General features: G+C 48.2%; 8 protein-coding genes across 8 annotated transcripts; 5 read left to right on the top strand and 3 right to left on the bottom strand.

The window, feature by feature from the left end:
• Positions 1–974: 974 nt before the first annotated feature.
• MGYG_07502 (hypothetical protein) lies at positions 975–1,584 on the top strand (the record flags this gene model as incomplete). Its single annotated transcript, XM_003170209.1, has 3 exons — positions 975–1,041; positions 1,267–1,300; positions 1,479–1,584. 3 exons carry the CDS (start codon positions 975–977, stop codon positions 1,582–1,584), a joined length of 207 nt encoding a protein of 68 aa, XP_003170257.1.
• Positions 1,585–2,116: 532 nt separating this feature from the next.
• On the top strand, positions 2,117–3,307 carry MGYG_07501 (beta-lactamase; the record flags this gene model as incomplete). The annotated part of the gene is made up of 1 exon (XM_003170208.1): positions 2,117–3,307. One exon carries the CDS (start codon positions 2,117–2,119, stop codon positions 3,305–3,307), a length of 1,191 nt encoding a protein of 396 aa, XP_003170256.1.
• A 265-nt stretch (positions 3,308–3,572) lies between these two features.
• On the top strand, positions 3,573–4,616 carry MGYG_07500 (hypothetical protein; the record flags this gene model as incomplete). Its single annotated transcript, XM_003170207.1, has 1 exon — positions 3,573–4,616. One exon carries the CDS (start codon positions 3,573–3,575, stop codon positions 4,614–4,616), a length of 1,044 nt encoding a protein of 347 aa, XP_003170255.1.
• A 396-nt stretch (positions 4,617–5,012) lies between these two features.
• MGYG_07499 (FK506-binding protein 2) lies at positions 5,013–5,507 on the bottom strand (the record flags this gene model as incomplete). Its single annotated transcript, XM_003170206.1, has 2 exons — positions 5,013–5,172; positions 5,251–5,507. 2 exons carry the CDS (start codon positions 5,505–5,507, stop codon positions 5,013–5,015), a joined length of 417 nt encoding a protein of 138 aa, XP_003170254.1.
• A 359-nt stretch (positions 5,508–5,866) lies between these two features.
• On the bottom strand, positions 5,867–6,787 carry MGYG_07498 (hypothetical protein; the record flags this gene model as incomplete). Its single annotated transcript, XM_003170205.1, has 1 exon — positions 5,867–6,787. One exon carries the CDS (start codon positions 6,785–6,787, stop codon positions 5,867–5,869), a length of 921 nt encoding a protein of 306 aa, XP_003170253.1.
• A 5,896-nt stretch (positions 6,788–12,683) lies between these two features.
• Positions 12,684–14,222, top strand: MGYG_07497 (integral membrane protein; the record flags this gene model as incomplete). Its single annotated transcript, XM_003170204.1, has 4 exons — positions 12,684–12,857; positions 12,940–13,312; positions 13,394–13,511; positions 13,622–14,222. The coding sequence occupies 4 exons, from the start codon at positions 12,684–12,686 to the stop codon at positions 14,220–14,222; spliced, it is 1,266 nt and encodes a 421-aa protein (XP_003170252.1).
• Positions 14,223–15,503: 1,281 nt separating this feature from the next.
• Positions 15,504–16,875, top strand: MGYG_07496 (hypothetical protein; the record flags this gene model as incomplete). The annotated part of the gene is made up of 3 exons (XM_003170203.1): positions 15,504–15,774; positions 15,835–16,650; positions 16,727–16,875. 3 exons carry the CDS (start codon positions 15,504–15,506, stop codon positions 16,873–16,875), a joined length of 1,236 nt encoding a protein of 411 aa, XP_003170251.1.
• A 507-nt stretch (positions 16,876–17,382) lies between these two features.
• Positions 17,383–17,829, bottom strand: MGYG_07495 (hypothetical protein; the record flags this gene model as incomplete). Its single annotated transcript, XM_003170202.1, has 1 exon — positions 17,383–17,829. The coding sequence occupies one exon, from the start codon at positions 17,827–17,829 to the stop codon at positions 17,383–17,385; it is 447 nt and encodes a 148-aa protein (XP_003170250.1).
• Positions 17,830–17,887: the final 58 nt, after the last annotated feature.

The raw sequence follows: 17,887 nt of genomic DNA, 5'->3' as shown, positions 1-17,887 counted from the left end.
ACATTCGAGATCGGCTCTACCCTACAAAAGATCGCAGCTGTACGGAGTGGCTGCTTGCGGTTCCGCCCGATTTCTTGCAGCTGGTGAAACACTGCTTCAAGGGGCGGGTAGATCTTCATCAAGGCTGATTCGTGCGGGTCTGTAGTACCTGTATCCGTACTATTTGCCGCAGTCCTGGTCGAGTAGCTAGCAACTCTCGCCAAGAATATTAATGACACTCGGTATGAGCCGTGGCGGCAACAGGGATGAAACAAGCAATAAGGAGTCGCTTAGGCCAACACTGCGAAATTAGTATCCTAGTGAACATGTTAGGGCGGCTGGCCTTGAGCTAGAAGGCAATTTGTCTATTTGATGTTGCTTGTTGAGAGTTGCAGTGACTTCATATTTCCAAGGCGGTTAGCTGATAGCATGCCTTCAAGGCAAGTAGGAAAATCGCGGCTATTTGGGTTTCGTCTGAACTCCGTGTTCATCAACCTCCATGTATTAAATATAATAGACACCTACTCCCGTTGTGCCTATATACATATAAATAAAACTTGGTATGGCGGCCTAAGTGTATCTGTCTAAATGGAGAACCCCATGGGGAATGTGGGACGCAGTGGGTTTTTGTCCTTGCCGTCTCGGGTATCAGTGGTTGGGCAGTCACATCCAATGTGAAACCTGATGTATAGGGGATAAGGTGCGAGGGGACACCCTCTTTTCGGGACGTTCGAGGATGAAAGGAACGGCGATCGTCCCGAGTATTCTAGAGGAGATTTGAAATTCAATTGGACGGGCAGTACCCAATAGTTTCAGCCTCTTTTGCGATATATTGCGTCTATATCTATCTTCTCCAGCAAAAAGGATAATTAGGTTCAGTGATATGGATGCGTATCAGGCCTTGTTCTTGAGTCGTCAACAGTTCCATTCATCTAAAAATTGGCATTTTTGATCCCACGATTTGGAGTATATGCCGTTGAGCCATTCAAGGCACAATGGGAGGTACCCGCCACATCCCAAGAGATAGATATATAAAATTTGCAGAGGGGCCAGGGTATCATGGTAAGTTATCCCATTTACTCGAATATAGCCATAGAATCGTATCAACATTCCTGATTTATGGTGGTTATATATGGGTGACTATACGCATGGCCGTTCGCTATAGTTCTAGACTGGTGCTGGGACTGCATTCTAGAGACTATTTGGTCGGTTCATAGAAAACTCATGCGTGGTATAGCTTATAATAAAAAACCAGTGGGTGTCGCGAGCCCGTTTATCAAACCATAGGTCTCAATACGGAACTTTCAATAGCCATGAAAAAGTAGGTGTACCTGTAATTGATATCCGACAAAGAGTGATGGAGTGTTGGAAAGATCTCCAAAAATAGACACGAGCCTCCCTTTCATCCGATTGGTTATTCAAGCCTCGAATTCTTCTGTTTGTTGACGTCCTGTCACTCGACTCCACGACTAACAATCCAAAAACGTTCTTCACGCTAGAAAAACACGACCAACCCTTTATCTAGTTATCAGTGCCTCGTACTCCATTGGTGCGATTGTGCGTTCATCATCAAGGCTGCCAAGAGGGGAGGACATCAGCTGGTAGCCTTGAATTATGGAAGCCAGCGTTTATGCGCATATTTGTGATGCGTCATCAACAAATAAATACTACACTTGCCGAACACCTCCGAGCTCTCTTTTATCCTGTTGCCTGTTCTATATAATCATGGCGGCATAGCCTAAGCTCTGTTTCTATACGAAGCTAGGGAAATTCGGATCACACCTATTACTACTTGAAGCTGATTTGATGCAGGATTGCGGATTCCAGCGGGACCGGCTTCTTCGAGTGATGTGCTAGCCTAGTATGGTTATCATATTACGCTGAAAGATTCTCTGCCAAAAAGAGTGCGTAACCGCCTGGCTGAGGCCATTGCGAGGCCTTGATGTCGTCCTACGATCCACGAATCCTCCATGTTTAGCTCGACTAAACTAAATAGCCATTCGTATGAAGCCCTGGGAATGTGAAGATGGAGAGCATAAATTGAACTCCTCCCCCGTTCAATTGACCTCATCAACTCCTCCAAATATATTCATACCCACGCCAGAACCACCCAATTTTATAATCATTTTCATCTAAGATGGTCAAAATATTATACGCAGTAACGTCGTTGTTACTGCTTAACCCTACCCTGTGCCTCTGCGATAGCCAGAATTATCAGGCGGTAGAAAAGATAAGGGCCGATTTCAGACTCCCTGGTTTCGCTGCCGGTCTATTCAAGAATGGCCATTTACAGTACGAAGTTACCGGTCGACGCAAAAGCACAGAACCCATTCCAATCAAACGTAACGACAAGTTCCACCTGGGGTCGAATACGAAAGCAATGACTGGAACACTTATCGGAATGATGGTGGACAGAGGGTTGATTAGTTGGACCAGCACGCTTCAAGAAGTGCTGCCCGACTTTGCCCATATAATGCATGACGATCATCGGAATACCACCATTGCCATGCTTGGGGCGCACCGATCAGGCATTTTTGACGATTATTCAAAGGATGTCGACTTCTACCTTGGCCTTTATAACCTTGACCCTGTCGAAGGTCGGAAAGCAATGATAAATCATACGCTCAGCAAGGAACCAGGGACTACCAGGGGTCAATACGCATACGATAACACCAACTATGTGATTCTCGGCCGGATCATCGAAAATTTCTTGGGAGTTAAAAATGGCGCTTCCTGGGAACAGATCATCACATCTGAACTTTTCAACCCTCTCGGGATGAAGTGTGGGTTTGGTACACCCCCTCAATCTTCAGAGACGTCCATTGACAACCCCTGGGGTCATTTTTTCTATAACTCTTCATCAAACCCCGAACCCTTGGGCGGACCTCTGGTTAGGCGAGATAATCCACCTGCCATTGGCCCCGCAGGCACTGTTCACTGTGATATAAAATCCTACATGAGCTTCCCTAAATTGCACATCGATGGATTCAACGGTCGGCGCACAAAGCTTGGGATAAGTAAGAAAACCTTTAAGATGCTGCATACACCATATCCATCGACCGATGGGGTGCAGTATACACCTGGAGGCTGGATCTATGCCAATGGTTCCACAACTCCGTGGACTAATGGGCCAACTTTGGGCCATGAGGGATCCAACAGATCAAACTACGCTTTGGTATTTCTTGTTCCCAAGCGCGGACCGACTGGGGAGATAATCACTGGGTTTGCGAATACTGGGAATTACATCCTCGAGGAAGGTACAGCACCAGCAGCAGAGGCGATGTATACGGCTGTCCTGGATATTATGGAAGGACGTCTGTTCAAGTGAGTGTGATATAGGGGAATATGCCCTTATGTACGATATATTAAGCTGGCCTCAAACCTCAAGATATTATTTATATTATTTTACGTCAATTGTAACTGGTCAGTCAAAGTAGCCTTTTTAAGGTTTCACGAACTTGTCACGTGAATATCTTATCAGATCAAATTTCTTTGAAAGACGCGAGGCTCTTACAGCTTACGGATATCACGATATCAACGGGCTCGAGTTCAAATTATCTTGAAGGTGGTAACTCAGTTGGCGCAGCGCTGGCATGGGGTGGGTGGGAATAGGGGCTCTAATAGCCTCTATATCCTATATTCTTTATAAGCACCCGCCAACATCATGGTCATTTCTGCTTTCGCCATGGAGCTTTTTGACAGGACGAAGGACACCTTTGGGTGATCCCAACCCAGGGCCAAATTCTACCAACCTCCCTCCTTCTGGATGGAATGATATTAGTTTGGCTGATCCAGCATCAAGTAAAGATGACCAGGACGGAGAAACAACGCCAAAGGCAAAGCCTGCAATACCAGCATCTACCATCCCACCTATAACTCTCGACGAACCTCAAACTACATCTGAAGATGAGAAGGCTGTCGTAGAACTGCCTAATAGCCCGAAAGTAGGGCTTGATACTTCACCAGGACCAAATAATACTCCTGTTATGGGCCCTCCACCTCCTAGGATGACACTTGATCCCCCTGTTCCAACATTTAAAGTACCGGAACAACGCCTACCCACACCAGCAAGCACATCGTTAATGCCTCCGCCGCCTCCGCCTGCTCCTAAGCCCTCTTCCTCTTTAAGGGCGCCTCTTCGCCCTCCACCGTCAGCCGCAGCCTCCCTCCGTGTCCCACCAGGGTCACGGCCTACAACCAGCACTCTCCCAGTCCTTCCTCTCCCAGGCAAACCACAACGATCATCTCGACCCGTCATATTAGAACCAGGCCACTCTCCACTTGACTGGGCAGCGCTGACGTCTAATCCACGGAACAACCTTCGAGGTGCGGGTCTACCACCTACACTGATCAGGGTTACACCCTCGATGTTAAAGCAGCATAATGGACGTAAGGGCAGTGATGCGTGGACATCGTACCAGGGGAAAGTATATAATATTACTCCGTTTGTGCCATTTCACCCTGGTGGGAAAGGAGAGCTGCTTCGTGGTGCTGGCAAGGATTCAGAGAAGTTGTTTGTAGAGATCCATCCGTGGGTGAATTGGGATGGGATGTTGGCTGAATGTATGGTTGGGATATTGGTTGCCGAGCACTCCCCTGGTGAAAATCAAAATGCGGGACTTGACGAGATGGACTGAGTGTTGTCTGTCTGGTTGTTATTTATTTCATTTATAGGTGTAAGTTATGGAACATGATACCCAGTTAGATTGTCAATATAGCCATTATATGTAAATATCTACACTCATAGTCATCTCGACATCCCCGTAACTATGTATAAAGCCCACGTCTACGTAATTTACTACCTGTTTGGGGGCTCCTTTTTCTGTAACTACTTGAGTAAATCATTCATCTCTGTAGTTTGGGTTGTATTCCATATATAGACATATTAAGTATGGCATCAACCGATCTAAACAGAGAATCCATATCACTGCCCATCCGGTTCTGAGTCCGAGCTCTGTAACCTAAATGTAAGGTAATACAGAGGCTGTCACAGGTTTAGATGTTATATATCTGTAGTGTGCTGGATAGGTTGCTTAAAGCTCAGACTTGGAGATTTCCATCAACTCAGTCTCAAAGACCAAGGTGGCGCCCCCAGGGATAGGGCCGATTCCTCTATCTCCGTAAGCCAGCTTTGGTGGGATGGTGAGCTTTCTCTTCTCGCCGATGGCCATTCCAACAAGTCCCTGTTCCCAGCTATATCACAACAAGCAAGTCAGTACACGTACGCGGGGCCAACAAGAGCAATGTCTCATCAGCAACGGAGAGACTTACCCCTTGATAACCTGGCCTTCGCCGAGGGTGAAGCCCAATGGAGCGTTGCGGTCGTAGCTGGCATCGAATTTCTGGCCGTTGGAAGCTAGGGTGCCACGGTAGTGCACTTTGATGCTGTCGCCATTGACAGTGCGGCGGTCGCTCTCGACGGCCTTGAGGACCTCGATGACGAGACCGTCGGTGGTGGTGGTAGTGGTAGAAGCAGCAGACATGGTGATTGCAGCAGTCAGGACGGTGAGGATGGATGCAAGGCGCATGTTTGATGAAGAGGAAGAAAGACGAGGGATGAGGAGGGGAGGAAGATCTCGAGTTATAATAAGGTGGGGAGGTCGGCAAGGGCAAAAAGCGCAGCACAGCGTGAGGGATGCAAAGGTGGGCTGCCGTCGGAGTTTAGAATATTATCTAATCGAGCTACTTTCAAGGTCACAGTCAACATTTAGTTTTATTTTTCTCAACCGCTATGTTTGCTGGCTATGCACATAAAACCAGGAAGGGAGTGTTCATATTAACGGTTAGCACAGCTTTGTGAGTAGTAATAATAGCAACAATAGCAACAACGATGATGTGATGATGATGATGATGATGTAACGCTCGAATTTCATGTCACACTGTTGTCTCATGAAGTCTCGTTGTTCATGGATTCGTCAAAGCCTTCGCCAACGCTGTGGGCCTCTGCCTGGTAAGCAGGCTCCTCCTCTCCTAGATTCTGGGCCACTGGGGTCTCCGGGAGGAATGCCCTTGCTTGTTGTGGGAACGTGTTCTCGTGCGTGAGCTTGACGAAACCTGGAATTTTGCTGCCGGTTGTTGTATCTAGCGTCGCAAAGCCCCGGCTGCCGATACAGCAGAGGCAGTGCTCCGTGCAGTGGGCAAAGTAGACTTCGCCATCGCTGGAGACGTCTCGGGGCTTGGTGCAGCATCCGCATTTTCTCGCACAGCAGCCATCGTTCTTTTTGCATGGGTTTACAAACTCCTCCTGTGCGAGGTATCGTGCTAGGCCGATCTTTGATATCTTTCGTTTGGCCCGTCCTGACTGCACGACCCAGGCCCTTGTTCTAGGGCCCTTTGGCATGGTCTTGTCCATTTCGACACGGGCCTTTCTGTTCAGCCACAGTCTCATCTTTGAGTCGGCCAGCTTGTCTTCCCAAAGACTGGGGCCGTAGTTATCAAGGCCGTCAAGGTCTTCGAGCTTGTCCTCCATACCATGTTTAATGAAGGTCTCTCGAAGGTAATAGTTCCGCTGCCTCAGGACTTCTAGCTCCGCGTCGAGGAGCTCACGCTTCTTGATCCAGTCCGTTTGTATTTGGATCTGGGTATCTGTTTGAAAGAGCTCTTTTGCCTTTCGGATCTTGTTGGATACCCAGTATATGCGGATTTTATCAAAGAGCTCCTCGAAGTTGGTGATCCTGCCGAATAGGAAGCGGAATAGCAAGATCACGGTCAATATTACAGTGATGAGGTGTGCTGGTGAGATGGTAAGGTCTATAGACCAAGCTACAGCGTCAGATTGCTCCATGTTGTGTGCCATCCTTTCGTCCATGGTGCGAAAACGAAAGAAAGGGTGAAGGGGATAATATTGTTAACAAAACGTGTGTTTCGTGACCGTGAATCCGTGGCGTATGAATGAAAAGAAATGATGAAATTTCAGCGAGAATATGGGCGAACTCTCCCATTTAAGTAAGCCACCTAAAGAAGCCAAAATTGCCTGAATCCGTCATTCCGCAAGAGGTAATGTGGCATTTTTTTTTATTCAATGATGTTTGTACGCAGTTTGAAGGCGTATGGGTTTGGTTGGTGGTTCAACCCAATTATTCAGGAGGCCTGTCATGGAAGGTGGTGGCTGTCTTTTCATGTCAAGGGTATTACTCTGTAGCCCTTCTGGGGAATCCATACAGATGCTGTACGTACGTGCTTTGATGCCTGGAGCTGCTATGTTCTTAATGGTATAGGTATCTAGGTACTCTTCTCTCTCTGTTGTCTTAAGAGCTTTGAGGATTTGAAAGGTCGTGGGCGCAGATGTCCATTTTCGTATGACATCATCGAGCTAGCTTAACAAATTGGGTTTCTCAGTGATTAACTACTCCGGAGTTAGCTATGCAAAACATTTACCACTTCAACCAAATTCCCTCAAATTTCTTCAATTTCTGGTACGAAGGTCAAAAGTATTACGCAGTAGACTCAAAGGAATCCGATTTTCGTCCTTTTCTGCTAGGCACATATCCCTGTCGCCGGGTGAAAAACCGATGGTGACTTTTAATAAGGTGTCTTTCAAAAGATTCACACCGCTCCCATGCCAAATCCTGCAACGCCGGTATCTCCTATATGCTTCACCTCTGGTGTGTGGGCATGTCTGTACACATTAACGCAGTGATGGCACTGGGCTAGCCGCATCATACAGCCGGGACCTGCAGCAAGTGGAGGCCATGAGCCAGCCACCCGCATTCCACGCCTAACGCTCCCAATATGGAGATACGTTGGGAATGTATAGAGATAGGGACAGCGCATGCACGAAGTAAAATAATAGTATGACAAGGAACCGAAGCAGATGACTTGCTTGACGTTGCAGATGCATTTCTCGAGCCTGTCTTCACACCGCAGTTTGGGCCGTACCTATCTCCCCCTCCTACACCATCTTTATCAGCAGAAAGGTCATATTGTAAGGTTCAGTAGAAAGGCGTTGTCCACGAAAATAGAATCATAGAACCACGTCATGGTTTCAGCCGTCTGCCAGGACTTGCGGTCTGTGGGTTATTGGGGGGAGAGAGCGAGAGGGTGTCGGGTATAGCGAGCCCTGCTTAGTTATCCGTATCTCGTCAGGTTGCTTAGCGTGAGTGATTGGTGGTAAACTGCTGCTATGAATACCTATACCCGCTATAGGGAGTACGGAGTGATCAGGTAGACCGCTCTTCCTCTGGTCTTCATCGCTTTCCCTATGAAGTGTCACAGCAGTGTCTGGTCTGGCCCGCGATGACGTCGCCACCATCCGAATTATTCAGCCACGCTGCACTCAGGGCTCACGTTCAGGAGGTCTGTAAAAAGCGTCTCTGGGTGTGGCTAATCTACTGTATTGGACCACCGGGACCATCGAACCGCTTGAGGCCTCACTTCTGCCGTCCCAGAACTATTCCTGTCGTGGCTTGCGCGCTTCCTTCGCATCCCTTTTCCTCCGTCATCTTGGGCAGCGGCAAAGGCCTCGCCTATGCCTAAAAGGGGTAAGCCTGGGCAAGGGTATCACGTGAGAGTCTATTTGTTGGTCGCCCCATCAACACGTGATGTTGGGCCCCAAAAGGGCTTAGCTCTGTGGCCGCCTCACTGCTGACTCAGCAGTACCCAGGCTAAACCGCTTTGGGCCGAAAAGGCAGGGCTCGGGCCGTAGGTTTCTGCCTGTCCTCGCCGCCTTTCCTCTTTGGGCGAGCCCCAGCCATCGCGAAACAGCAGCAGCAGCGACGCCGCGCTAGGCCCGAAGGGGGAAGCTCTGCTGGCATCAAAACATCGCAATCTCACTTGACGACGTCGCTCGACCTTCCAACCTCCCCGGTTGTGCCTGTGATGCTTGTGCTGCTGGACAACCTCGCGACGCGCTGCAGCCTGTTCTTGTTTGCTGGGATATCGAGCCAATGCGCCTGCTGCTGCCTGCTGCTGCCTGCTGAGGTACTGATGCGAGTGACGATCGCCCTGGCCGGACCTCCTGAGTGACTGAAACTACGGAGATACCTGTCCTCTGTTTCCCTGGCTTGGATCTTCGACCAGGGCCTATCACCCTCTTCCTCCCCCTGGGCAATGCGGTGGGCTTGAGTTGGTCTGGCTGGCTTCACCATCCTTTGCTTTTTTTCCCCCTTCACCTCTCCCCGGACGCCATACAAAACGGCCGCGTCAATTGGACGACCGCGAAAACAGCTTCGATCCTAGAGGCCAGAGAGTTGAACCACGTTCAATTGACGCTGTCTCACTGACTAGCCTGGCCTATCATCACCGTGCTGCAAGCCCTTTTTTGTTTTTTGGGGTTCGTGGCCCCTGTTAGCTGGGCTGCTGCTCCCCGGGGTGGTCACTCCGTTCTCTTCTCCCCGTCTTTTTTCCTCTCTTCCCTCCTGATCCCTCTCATATTTTTCTTGCGTCTTCATTCAACGTCTGGGAAGCAAGCTGTGCAGATACTGATCTCCTTCTGCCTTGCCAGCCACAGAACTCGATTCCTCGTCGAATGAGCTTCGTTTCCTCTCCGCTTGCTGACAGTTCTGCCTAATTCTCTGGGCTGCTTCTTTTTATTTCGTCCTCAAATTTTCATCACTCGTTGCCTGGCCCATCTACCATGACGTACATAGTAGAAGGTCATCAGATACCCTGCTAAGAACCAAAAAAAGACATCTCTCATTGCCCTCCTTCGTCTGGTGCCTACAGAATTCACCATCTTGCTGCTCCTTGTCCCCTTGGTTGCCTAGTTTCAACCCCGAGGCACTTTCTATCTTTAGAGCTCTTCAAGGCAAAAAGATCATACCTGAGGAAAATACCTTGGTTGGCTTTGACCTGGAGGCTCTGCTTCTCCTCATCCGCCCTCTTGTCGATTCATCGAATCCCGGAGTGCTTTGTGACCTTCGATTTCTTCTCAAGCCTCTTCCTCCAGATTATAAATACCTGGAGATTCTTCCTCCCGATTCACGTCTTTCTCAACACATCTTCCACGCCTCTACATCTCATCTCAAGCTTACATACAAGCCCAATCTCCTGTCTATTCGTCTCTTGACAACAAATTTCCTCTATCTTCTACCGCAACCAGCCTTCCGTCTTAACAAAAAGCGGAAGCTTATCTCTTTTCACAAACCTTCAACCACAAGCCATACAAACAACTCCCGGAATACTCTCAACATGCCTCACAAATCTCAAGCTTCTGTTGGCTCCACGGGAAGCTCTTCCAGTAGCGGTTACTCTTCACCTACTGGCCAAGGTAGGCATCAAGCGACATTTTTTTATTTCATCAATTGGAGCTCGATCGCCATCAATATCCACAGTATTTTATTCAAGTCGCTAACATGTATTCCTCGAAATCTACTAGGTCAACATCCAGGCACAAAAAGATCCTCAAAACCCTGTATACATAACTCAGATCCCGCTGGCTGCGGTGACAAAAAACGCTCCGGCTTCGACGGAGTGAAGTGGAAATAAACGCCAACATTACATCAAACTCCTTCGAGGAAGACAGGGATGTGCGATGAACCTACTCAGCCGTCACTTTTGCCTTCGATGGTGGAATTTCAGCCTCAACCATGCCCTCATAATCCGCATCTATCACCATGTTACGAATTACGGATGGTGACACAAGTGGTATCTACGCCACATACTTCATTTATATACAACAACCCGGTTCTACCAACCGAACTTCCATCTTGGCGTGGTAGAATCTGTTCTCTCGTTTTAACGGGGATGAAACCTCTACCGCCGATGCACCTTCGAGTACCTTCCAAGCTCCCTGCTGGTCAAGAGTACATCGCTTGACCCTCGATACTTTTCCTCTTGTATACTATTTCCCGTTTTTTTTTTTTGCCCCCACGGCTTGTATGACTATTTTGAGGAAGTTTGGCGAAGGCGCACACGGTGTTTTATGTTTCCAACCTTCCTGCCTTTTTGACATTTTTGGGACTTCTGGATTTTGCTTGTTTTCGATTCCCTCAGCCTTTTTTTCCCTTTGTGATAACCTATCCCTCGTTATTTTTATCCATCCTGTTTTGCCCCCCACAGAAGCCGAGCTACCCTTGTCTCCTTGGCCCGGCTGAGCCGTCCGAGGGTGATGGTTTATTGGCAGGGGGGAAGCGAACCGGTCCAGTCGGACGCAGTTATCGTTCAATTGACCGAGCCTTCTTCAAGTTGCAGTTGCTGCAGGGGTTCTTTTTTTTTTTTTTTGGCCCTGAATGAAAACTCTCAGTGATTCTCCAGACTAGCTAGCCACAAGGCTACAGAAACATGTTTCCTTCCTGTCTGCTTTTCTACCCTCTACTCCCGTTGAGAAAACAGATTTTCCCGTTTCCTTCTGCGTGAATGTCACCTTTTAATGAAATACTGTTATTAATTCAGAGCCTGTTCCAGCCCTCTGTCATGCTTTTTAACCGTTGATTTAGCTTTTCAACTATCTTTTTGTACGATACCCGTCTGCCGTGTTGGTTTTGGCAGCGAACACCCCCAGCTCAAGTGAATAAGTACTTAGATTTCTTGCTACCATGGTCTGACACTGCCGAGGTAACCGCATATACTATGCACGGCTCACTACCCACACAACACGCCATACATTGGTTCACGGACCCTGGACCCGACGATAGTCGCACTCACGGCCTCTTCGGCTTTCTCCTGTGTGCCTGTTGGGCCCCTAAAAGTGTTTATCACGTGTCATTTTGCCATCGCCTTTTCACCATCTTCATTCTCAATTAGGAAAAAAGCAACATTTTGTCTAGCTCCCATGATTGTTTATGTTCACATGTACCCTGTACCTTAATGTGCCGTTCAAGAAGCACTGTTCGCTGCATTATATTCCGTATCTTCCAGAGTGTTATTAATGTTTCACAACGACCATGCCTTTGGAAATGTTGTCTTGTCTTGCCCCAGTTTGGCGGGCCGGCCGCTGGGTCTCCACGGTTCTTTAGTTATCCAGAAGCAAAGACGGCGCAAAAAAAAACGCCCTGGCTCGCACGCCCAGCAGCACATATAGAGATCTTTTAAATCTCTTGTCGATGTAACACGAGCACCAACATGGTGATAAGCATGATTCTCCTGATAGTGTGGCTCATCATTCTCCCTGGCGTTTTTCGAGTATTCCGATAGGACACTGGGACCCTGGCATCTGGATACCAGAGTAACATGCCTCCAATCGAAGTTCTTATGCATGAACGACTTCCTTCATCCTGGGACGGAGTAATTTTTTTCGTCCCGAGCCGTCAAATATGCCCCCTTGACAAGCTTTCTCGCGAACGGCGAATCTGAGATCTACGGCAAACGAGGCGTCACATCAGTTAAAAAGAGGGGAAACAATCATGGACAGCCCGCTATTGCAGTGACGTGCATTGGGACCCGTTTTCTAGTTACCAGGCGCTTCGGACTCTGATATTATTTGGTCTGTTTTGTCTTGGGAAGATCGAGAATGATCTTCACCGTCTGGGTATAGCGCAGATCTAACATTATACCCTGCGAAGGAGAGAGAAAATACGATACTACCAGCATAAAAGGCCCAGGGGTGTGTGCTCCTAGTGGCAAAAGCCGTGCAGCGAAAAATTAATACCATGAGCCAGCGCGATGATCCTCCGCTTTTCATATAAGATGGCTCCATTGCTCCGTAGCCCCCATCATGGAGACGGGAGGCAACCTTTATTTCCCTCCCCCTGACTGCCGACTTTTTCTTTGATGAAGAAACGGACTTGCTCAGGGTCTGAAGACTACACATCCAGACACAGAACAACATGATATTACCGGAGAAGCCGCCAGATGGCGACGTTAACAAGGGCCACATCATTATCATCTTAACCTGGACGGGATTCAGCGTATCTCTTCTTCTTGTCCTCGCCAGAATATGGACACGCGTCAAAGTCGTGAGAGCATTTGGGTGGGACGATGGTTTCATCATACTTGCCCTGGTAAATATATTAATTATCATCTTGTCATCTTTGTTAAGTGAATGTGAGCGGCTCTAACGTGGTGGCTCTTTCTCTCGTCTAGGCATGTGCTGTGGTCAACGCTGCCATGGTCACCACCAGCATAGCACACGGCACCGGACGGCACCAATTCTACCTCACACCAGAGGAAGCATTGCAGGCAGATAAATACAACTGGATCTCTCAAGGGTTCCATGTTGCGTCCACTAACTGGGCTAAGGTGTCCATTATGTTATTCCTTTTGCGCATTATTGGCCATGCAACCCGACAGGCTCCTTATTTCTACGGCGGCATGGTATTCTTGTCCGTCGTCAACTTTGTTTGTATATTCACCATCTATGGACAATGCATGCCCGTGCAATCGTTATGGGATCACAGCATCAAAGGCAAATGCTGGAATCCTCGAATCCAAAGAGATTTTGCGTTTTTTACCGGAGGTTAGTTAGCCTGGCTTCCACGTTTTGATATTGGATGTCAAAGCTCTCGAATAGCTCGTTAACTGAACTCGTTCTCCACAGCTGTTTCTGCGGCGTCTGACCTTGCACTCGCCATCTACCCTGTGCGGCTAATATCCAAACTGCAGATGCCGTTACGTGTGAAGTTAGCCCTGGCAGCCATCTTTGCACTTGGGTTTGTGTATGTATATCATTTCACTTTACATCCTTTCTTTCATTCTTTTTACTTTTTGTTTCTTTTTCAAGAAGTCTCTTGTTTACCATCATTTTAACTAACTATATGTTGTACAGAGCGGTGGGCGCTTCTATCGTCAAAACTGTTTTCCTCTCGCGGCTATCTGCCCGTGCAGACTACTCGTGGAACACAATTGACCTGCTTTTCTGGCTATGCATTGAACAATACCTGATCATGATTGCTGCCTGTATCCCTATGCTTGGTCCCCTTGTCAAACTCATCCTCAGAGAAGCCACTTCTCGAGCGACGGGGTCATCAGGGTCAACCTCGTGGCCCCGTAGTATGCTGCGAAAGCCGGCAACAAGGAGGAAGCCTCGGCCATATTGGGCTACGGACACAAGTCTGTATGGCACAAAGGATGAAGGGGCAACTATATATGGCGTGAACCCGGGGATGAAGACTCGCTGCTACCCTCTCAACTCCTACCACAGCGGAGTTGAGCCGAAGACAACTACCGAGAGTCAGGAGGCTATTGTCCAGGGAACGGACAGTCGGGGGGACGCTATCGTCAAAGTGAGCGAGGTGCACGTCAAAATCGAAAGCTTAGACACGGGCAGAGGGACTTCGCACTCGGAGACTTCGGCAGGCTGTCCTGGCACCTCGTCAAAATCAGAAAACCCCAAAAAGTCCGAAGAGGTAGAGGAGGTTCCGGTTTGATTTCGTATATGGGAAAGGGAACAACAAAAATGGAGTTCGGCAGGGAGGTATTTCATTTTCGATTGGAGCGTTTTTTGGAGAATGGGAGTACTTGCATACGGAGTATGGGAATCATTCGGGTCTGCCAACAGCTGCATTAGCGGGCGGGGTGTCTATCTATCTAGCCATGGGTGGTGTATATATCGTTGCTTAAGTATTATTATCATGATGATGACAGGAAATGGAAGCCGGTTGAGAAGTGTCCACGGAGAGACCGAGCAAATAGCAACTGCAGCTTTTCCTTGCATCGCCTTTTTGGCTTAATTGTCCACGCAGGTCGCCTCCGGTAAGCCGACGTAGCTGGTAGCTAGCCATCTGGTTAGTTGACCGGCTCGTTACCTGCTCTGGCAGCTCTCCACCGCATTGTCAGCAGCTAGCCAGCCAGCCAGTTGGTTCTATGTATGCAAGGAAGCTTCTCAGGCGCTCTCTAGCCACTCGTTTTCGTTCACCTCTTCCGGCGTAGAGTCAGATGTGACTAGGCCACGAACTAGTTGGACAACTAGTAGATTTATACTTCAACCACAAGTCGAGCCACCAGCAAGAGCTTGTCTTTGCATTTTTCTTTCTCCCTTCGACCATCTTCGACCATGGCCGCGGACATGCAGATTGCTTGTCTATGATACCCCGTACTCTATGTGCGCAAGCGAGACGTCATCTGGCAAATATCATGCTGGATTCTAGGCTCTTTGGCCTCCGTCGGCTATAGCACCAGTCAATATAACAACGGTGACAGGGCTGTCAGATGCTGCTCAAAGCCTTCCAGCAGGTGGACATCTTCTCGCAATTGGACTCAATTGAACGCAATTGGACTCGGAGGCGACTCTCGTCTCTGCGATATTTTTGGTTGCCTTATCGTCCCCCCTTGCTCTGTCAGGTTTGCCGTATATTCCCCACGCGGAAAAATAATATGTGGTCGAGAATCTATAGTTCTGAGCCGATGGAGTTGCTCATGGATGGACGGAACTACTCGGATCCCACTTTTGGTGCTGGACTTTGAGTATAGTCCCTCAGAGCTTCGGACTTCATCTTGATAGAGAGCAAAGCACACCCGGTCATGGACATGCGATGCGAGGACGTAACGCTCCCTGACCCCTTGAGCCGAATAAAACTGCAATGCCAGAAGAGAGGTATAAAGGCTTCGTCCAACGCTCCCTTGAGAATGATGTTGAGAAGAGAAAGAAGAAGATATCAAGCTCTCCTGAACAATCAGTTGCTCACAAGAGATAGAGACAATCTGTCAGCATGGGTGTCCAACGTCTTGCCGTCGCCCTTTTTGCTCTTGCTTCCGTTCTCTCTTGTGTCACTTCGGCCCCTGTTACTGGGAGCTCTGCCATAGAATCACCCAAGTCAGAGGCACCAAAGACCTACGATGTCATCGTCGTTGGTGGTGGCCCCGCCGGACTCAGCACACTGAGTTCCCTTGGCCGAGTTCGACGAAACGCCTTGCTCTTTGACTCTGGCTACTATCGCAACGGCGTCACCCGACATATACATGATATAATCACCGATGATGGTATGTTCTCGGCTATTCCTTATAACTAGTCACACGAGTGTACTGAATAGGTGACGGCAGGAATTGTCCCAAGTGAATTCCGCAAGAAGGCGAGAGAGCAGATCAGCCGCTACGACACCACTAGCATAAAGGACGTCAAGGTGACCAACATCACCAAGATCTTCGAAGACGGTGGGAAGAAATACAACTTTCTCGTAACTGACATGACTGGTATGACATACACGGCCCGCAAAATTGTGCTTGGTACTGGTGTGAGAGATGTTATCCCATCCACTCCGGGACTTCGGGAGAACTTTGGCAAGGGAATCTACTGGTGCCCATGGTGTGATGGCTGGGAGCACCGTGACCAGCCCTTTGGCATCCTGGGACGGCTCCGAAGTGTCGTGGATAGCGTCTTTGAAGTCCGCACTTTGCACAAAGACATCATTGCGTTCGTGAACGGCACCGAGCACAATCCGGATGATATTGACTACTTGAATCAAAGATATCCCGGATGGAGGGAACGGCTACAGCGTTACAATGTCAAGATCAACAATAATTTGATCACTTCCATTGATCGTCTTCAGGATGGTTCCAAGGTGTATGATGAGAAGAACTGGAATGAATATGACAAGTTCAGGGTCAACTTCGAGGACGGCGAGAGTGTCGAACGAAGTGTATTCATCACGAACTTCCCAACCGTCCAAGCGTCTGATCTACCTGACCAGCTGGGCTTGGAGCGTGATGAGAAGGAGTGGAACAAGATCAAGGTCGACTTTAGAGGAATGCAATCTTCCATCCCTGGTGTGTATGTTGTCGGAGATGCCAACAATGACGGCAGCACCAATGGAGTTCACGCCATGTTCAGCGGTAAACGAGCTGCAGTCCGTATTCATGGTAAGTTGGTTCTGAACTTGAAGCTATGGCTATATATATTACCGAGGAGAAGCCAAGTTACTGATGCTTCGTATAGTTCAGCTCGAGAAAGAGGCGTCCGAGGCTTCTCTCAACAAACGAGGTATCGAGTTCCCTGCTAAGCAGGTAGAAAGGGATGCTCTCAGGTTGATTGGAAGAAACCTCGAGCATCTCGAGCATCTATGGGATAGAAAGAGAAAGGAGTGAGTGATGACTGAATGATATTACGATGACGACGGCATGAATGAATGAAAATCAGCAATATATGAATTGCTGATGGATCGATACCGTTTTTCACGTCTTTCCGAGTTTGTGGCTTGTGATAGCTCTACTTATTATTAAGTATGTAGATAGCCTATAAGCAGGAGTGACAACCAATAAAATAATACATTAATTGTTTGCTATCTCGCTCTAGAGGTAATATATCCAAAAATATGCAGTGGTGGGAGCAGGAAGATATGTACTATAGCGCTAGAATAAGGACTCATAAGCCAGAGGGTAACTAGTGTATACGATACATAAGAAATGTACATTTCTTTCAGACCTAGGTATAGGAAATATCCAAAAAGAAAAAAAAGAAAAGAAACGGACGGCTAGTCCAATGCCTGACATTTAGGAAAAAGAGTGAAAGGACAGAAAAGAGACAACTAAATAAACAAGGGTATATATCTAAATGTAGAAAATTCACACACACTTATGCTTTCATTATTCCTATCACCTAGGGAGTTGTTGGGTTTTCTCGTTGTCGGACTCAAAGGCAAGGTTTTCGAGTCGCTGAGTGACTCTTGCGCAGAAGGAGTCGACATATGTTGTCCAGAAATGGGCAACGGTGTACACTATCACCAGCCAAATTGGTATGCAAATGGCGAATACTCCGGGAGATCCCCGAGGGAACCATGGCGGTAGGACGTCCTCTCCTTTTTCGTTCTTGGTGACGACCCATGGCTCTCCAGTGATGTTGCCGTAAATCATATAGGTTAGAACCGTCTTCAGTAGCGTACCATGTGTAAGGTAGACGGCAAAGCTGTTTCGGCCAAACCAAAGGAAGAAGCTGTTGGAGAGTATATTTTTGATAGAAGGAGAGAGGAAGATGCCGAGAATAATGAGATCGACACCAAGAGCGGTGAAGCGTTTGCCGAGATTGACATTTGGTGGGAACATGTATTTAGAAGACTCGAGGAGGATGTTGGACCAGCCACATCGGTCGACGTCGTGTTCG

This window comes from Nannizzia gypsea, genomic scaffold (genome assembly GCF_000150975.2).
Source record: "Nannizzia gypsea CBS 118893 supercont1.7 genomic scaffold, whole genome shotgun sequence".
NCBI classification, from domain to species: Eukaryota; Fungi; Ascomycota; class Eurotiomycetes; order Onygenales; family Arthrodermataceae; genus Nannizzia; species Nannizzia gypsea.
Note: the sequence above shows the minus strand (reverse complement) of the source record. Positions and strands in the feature narration are given on the sequence as shown.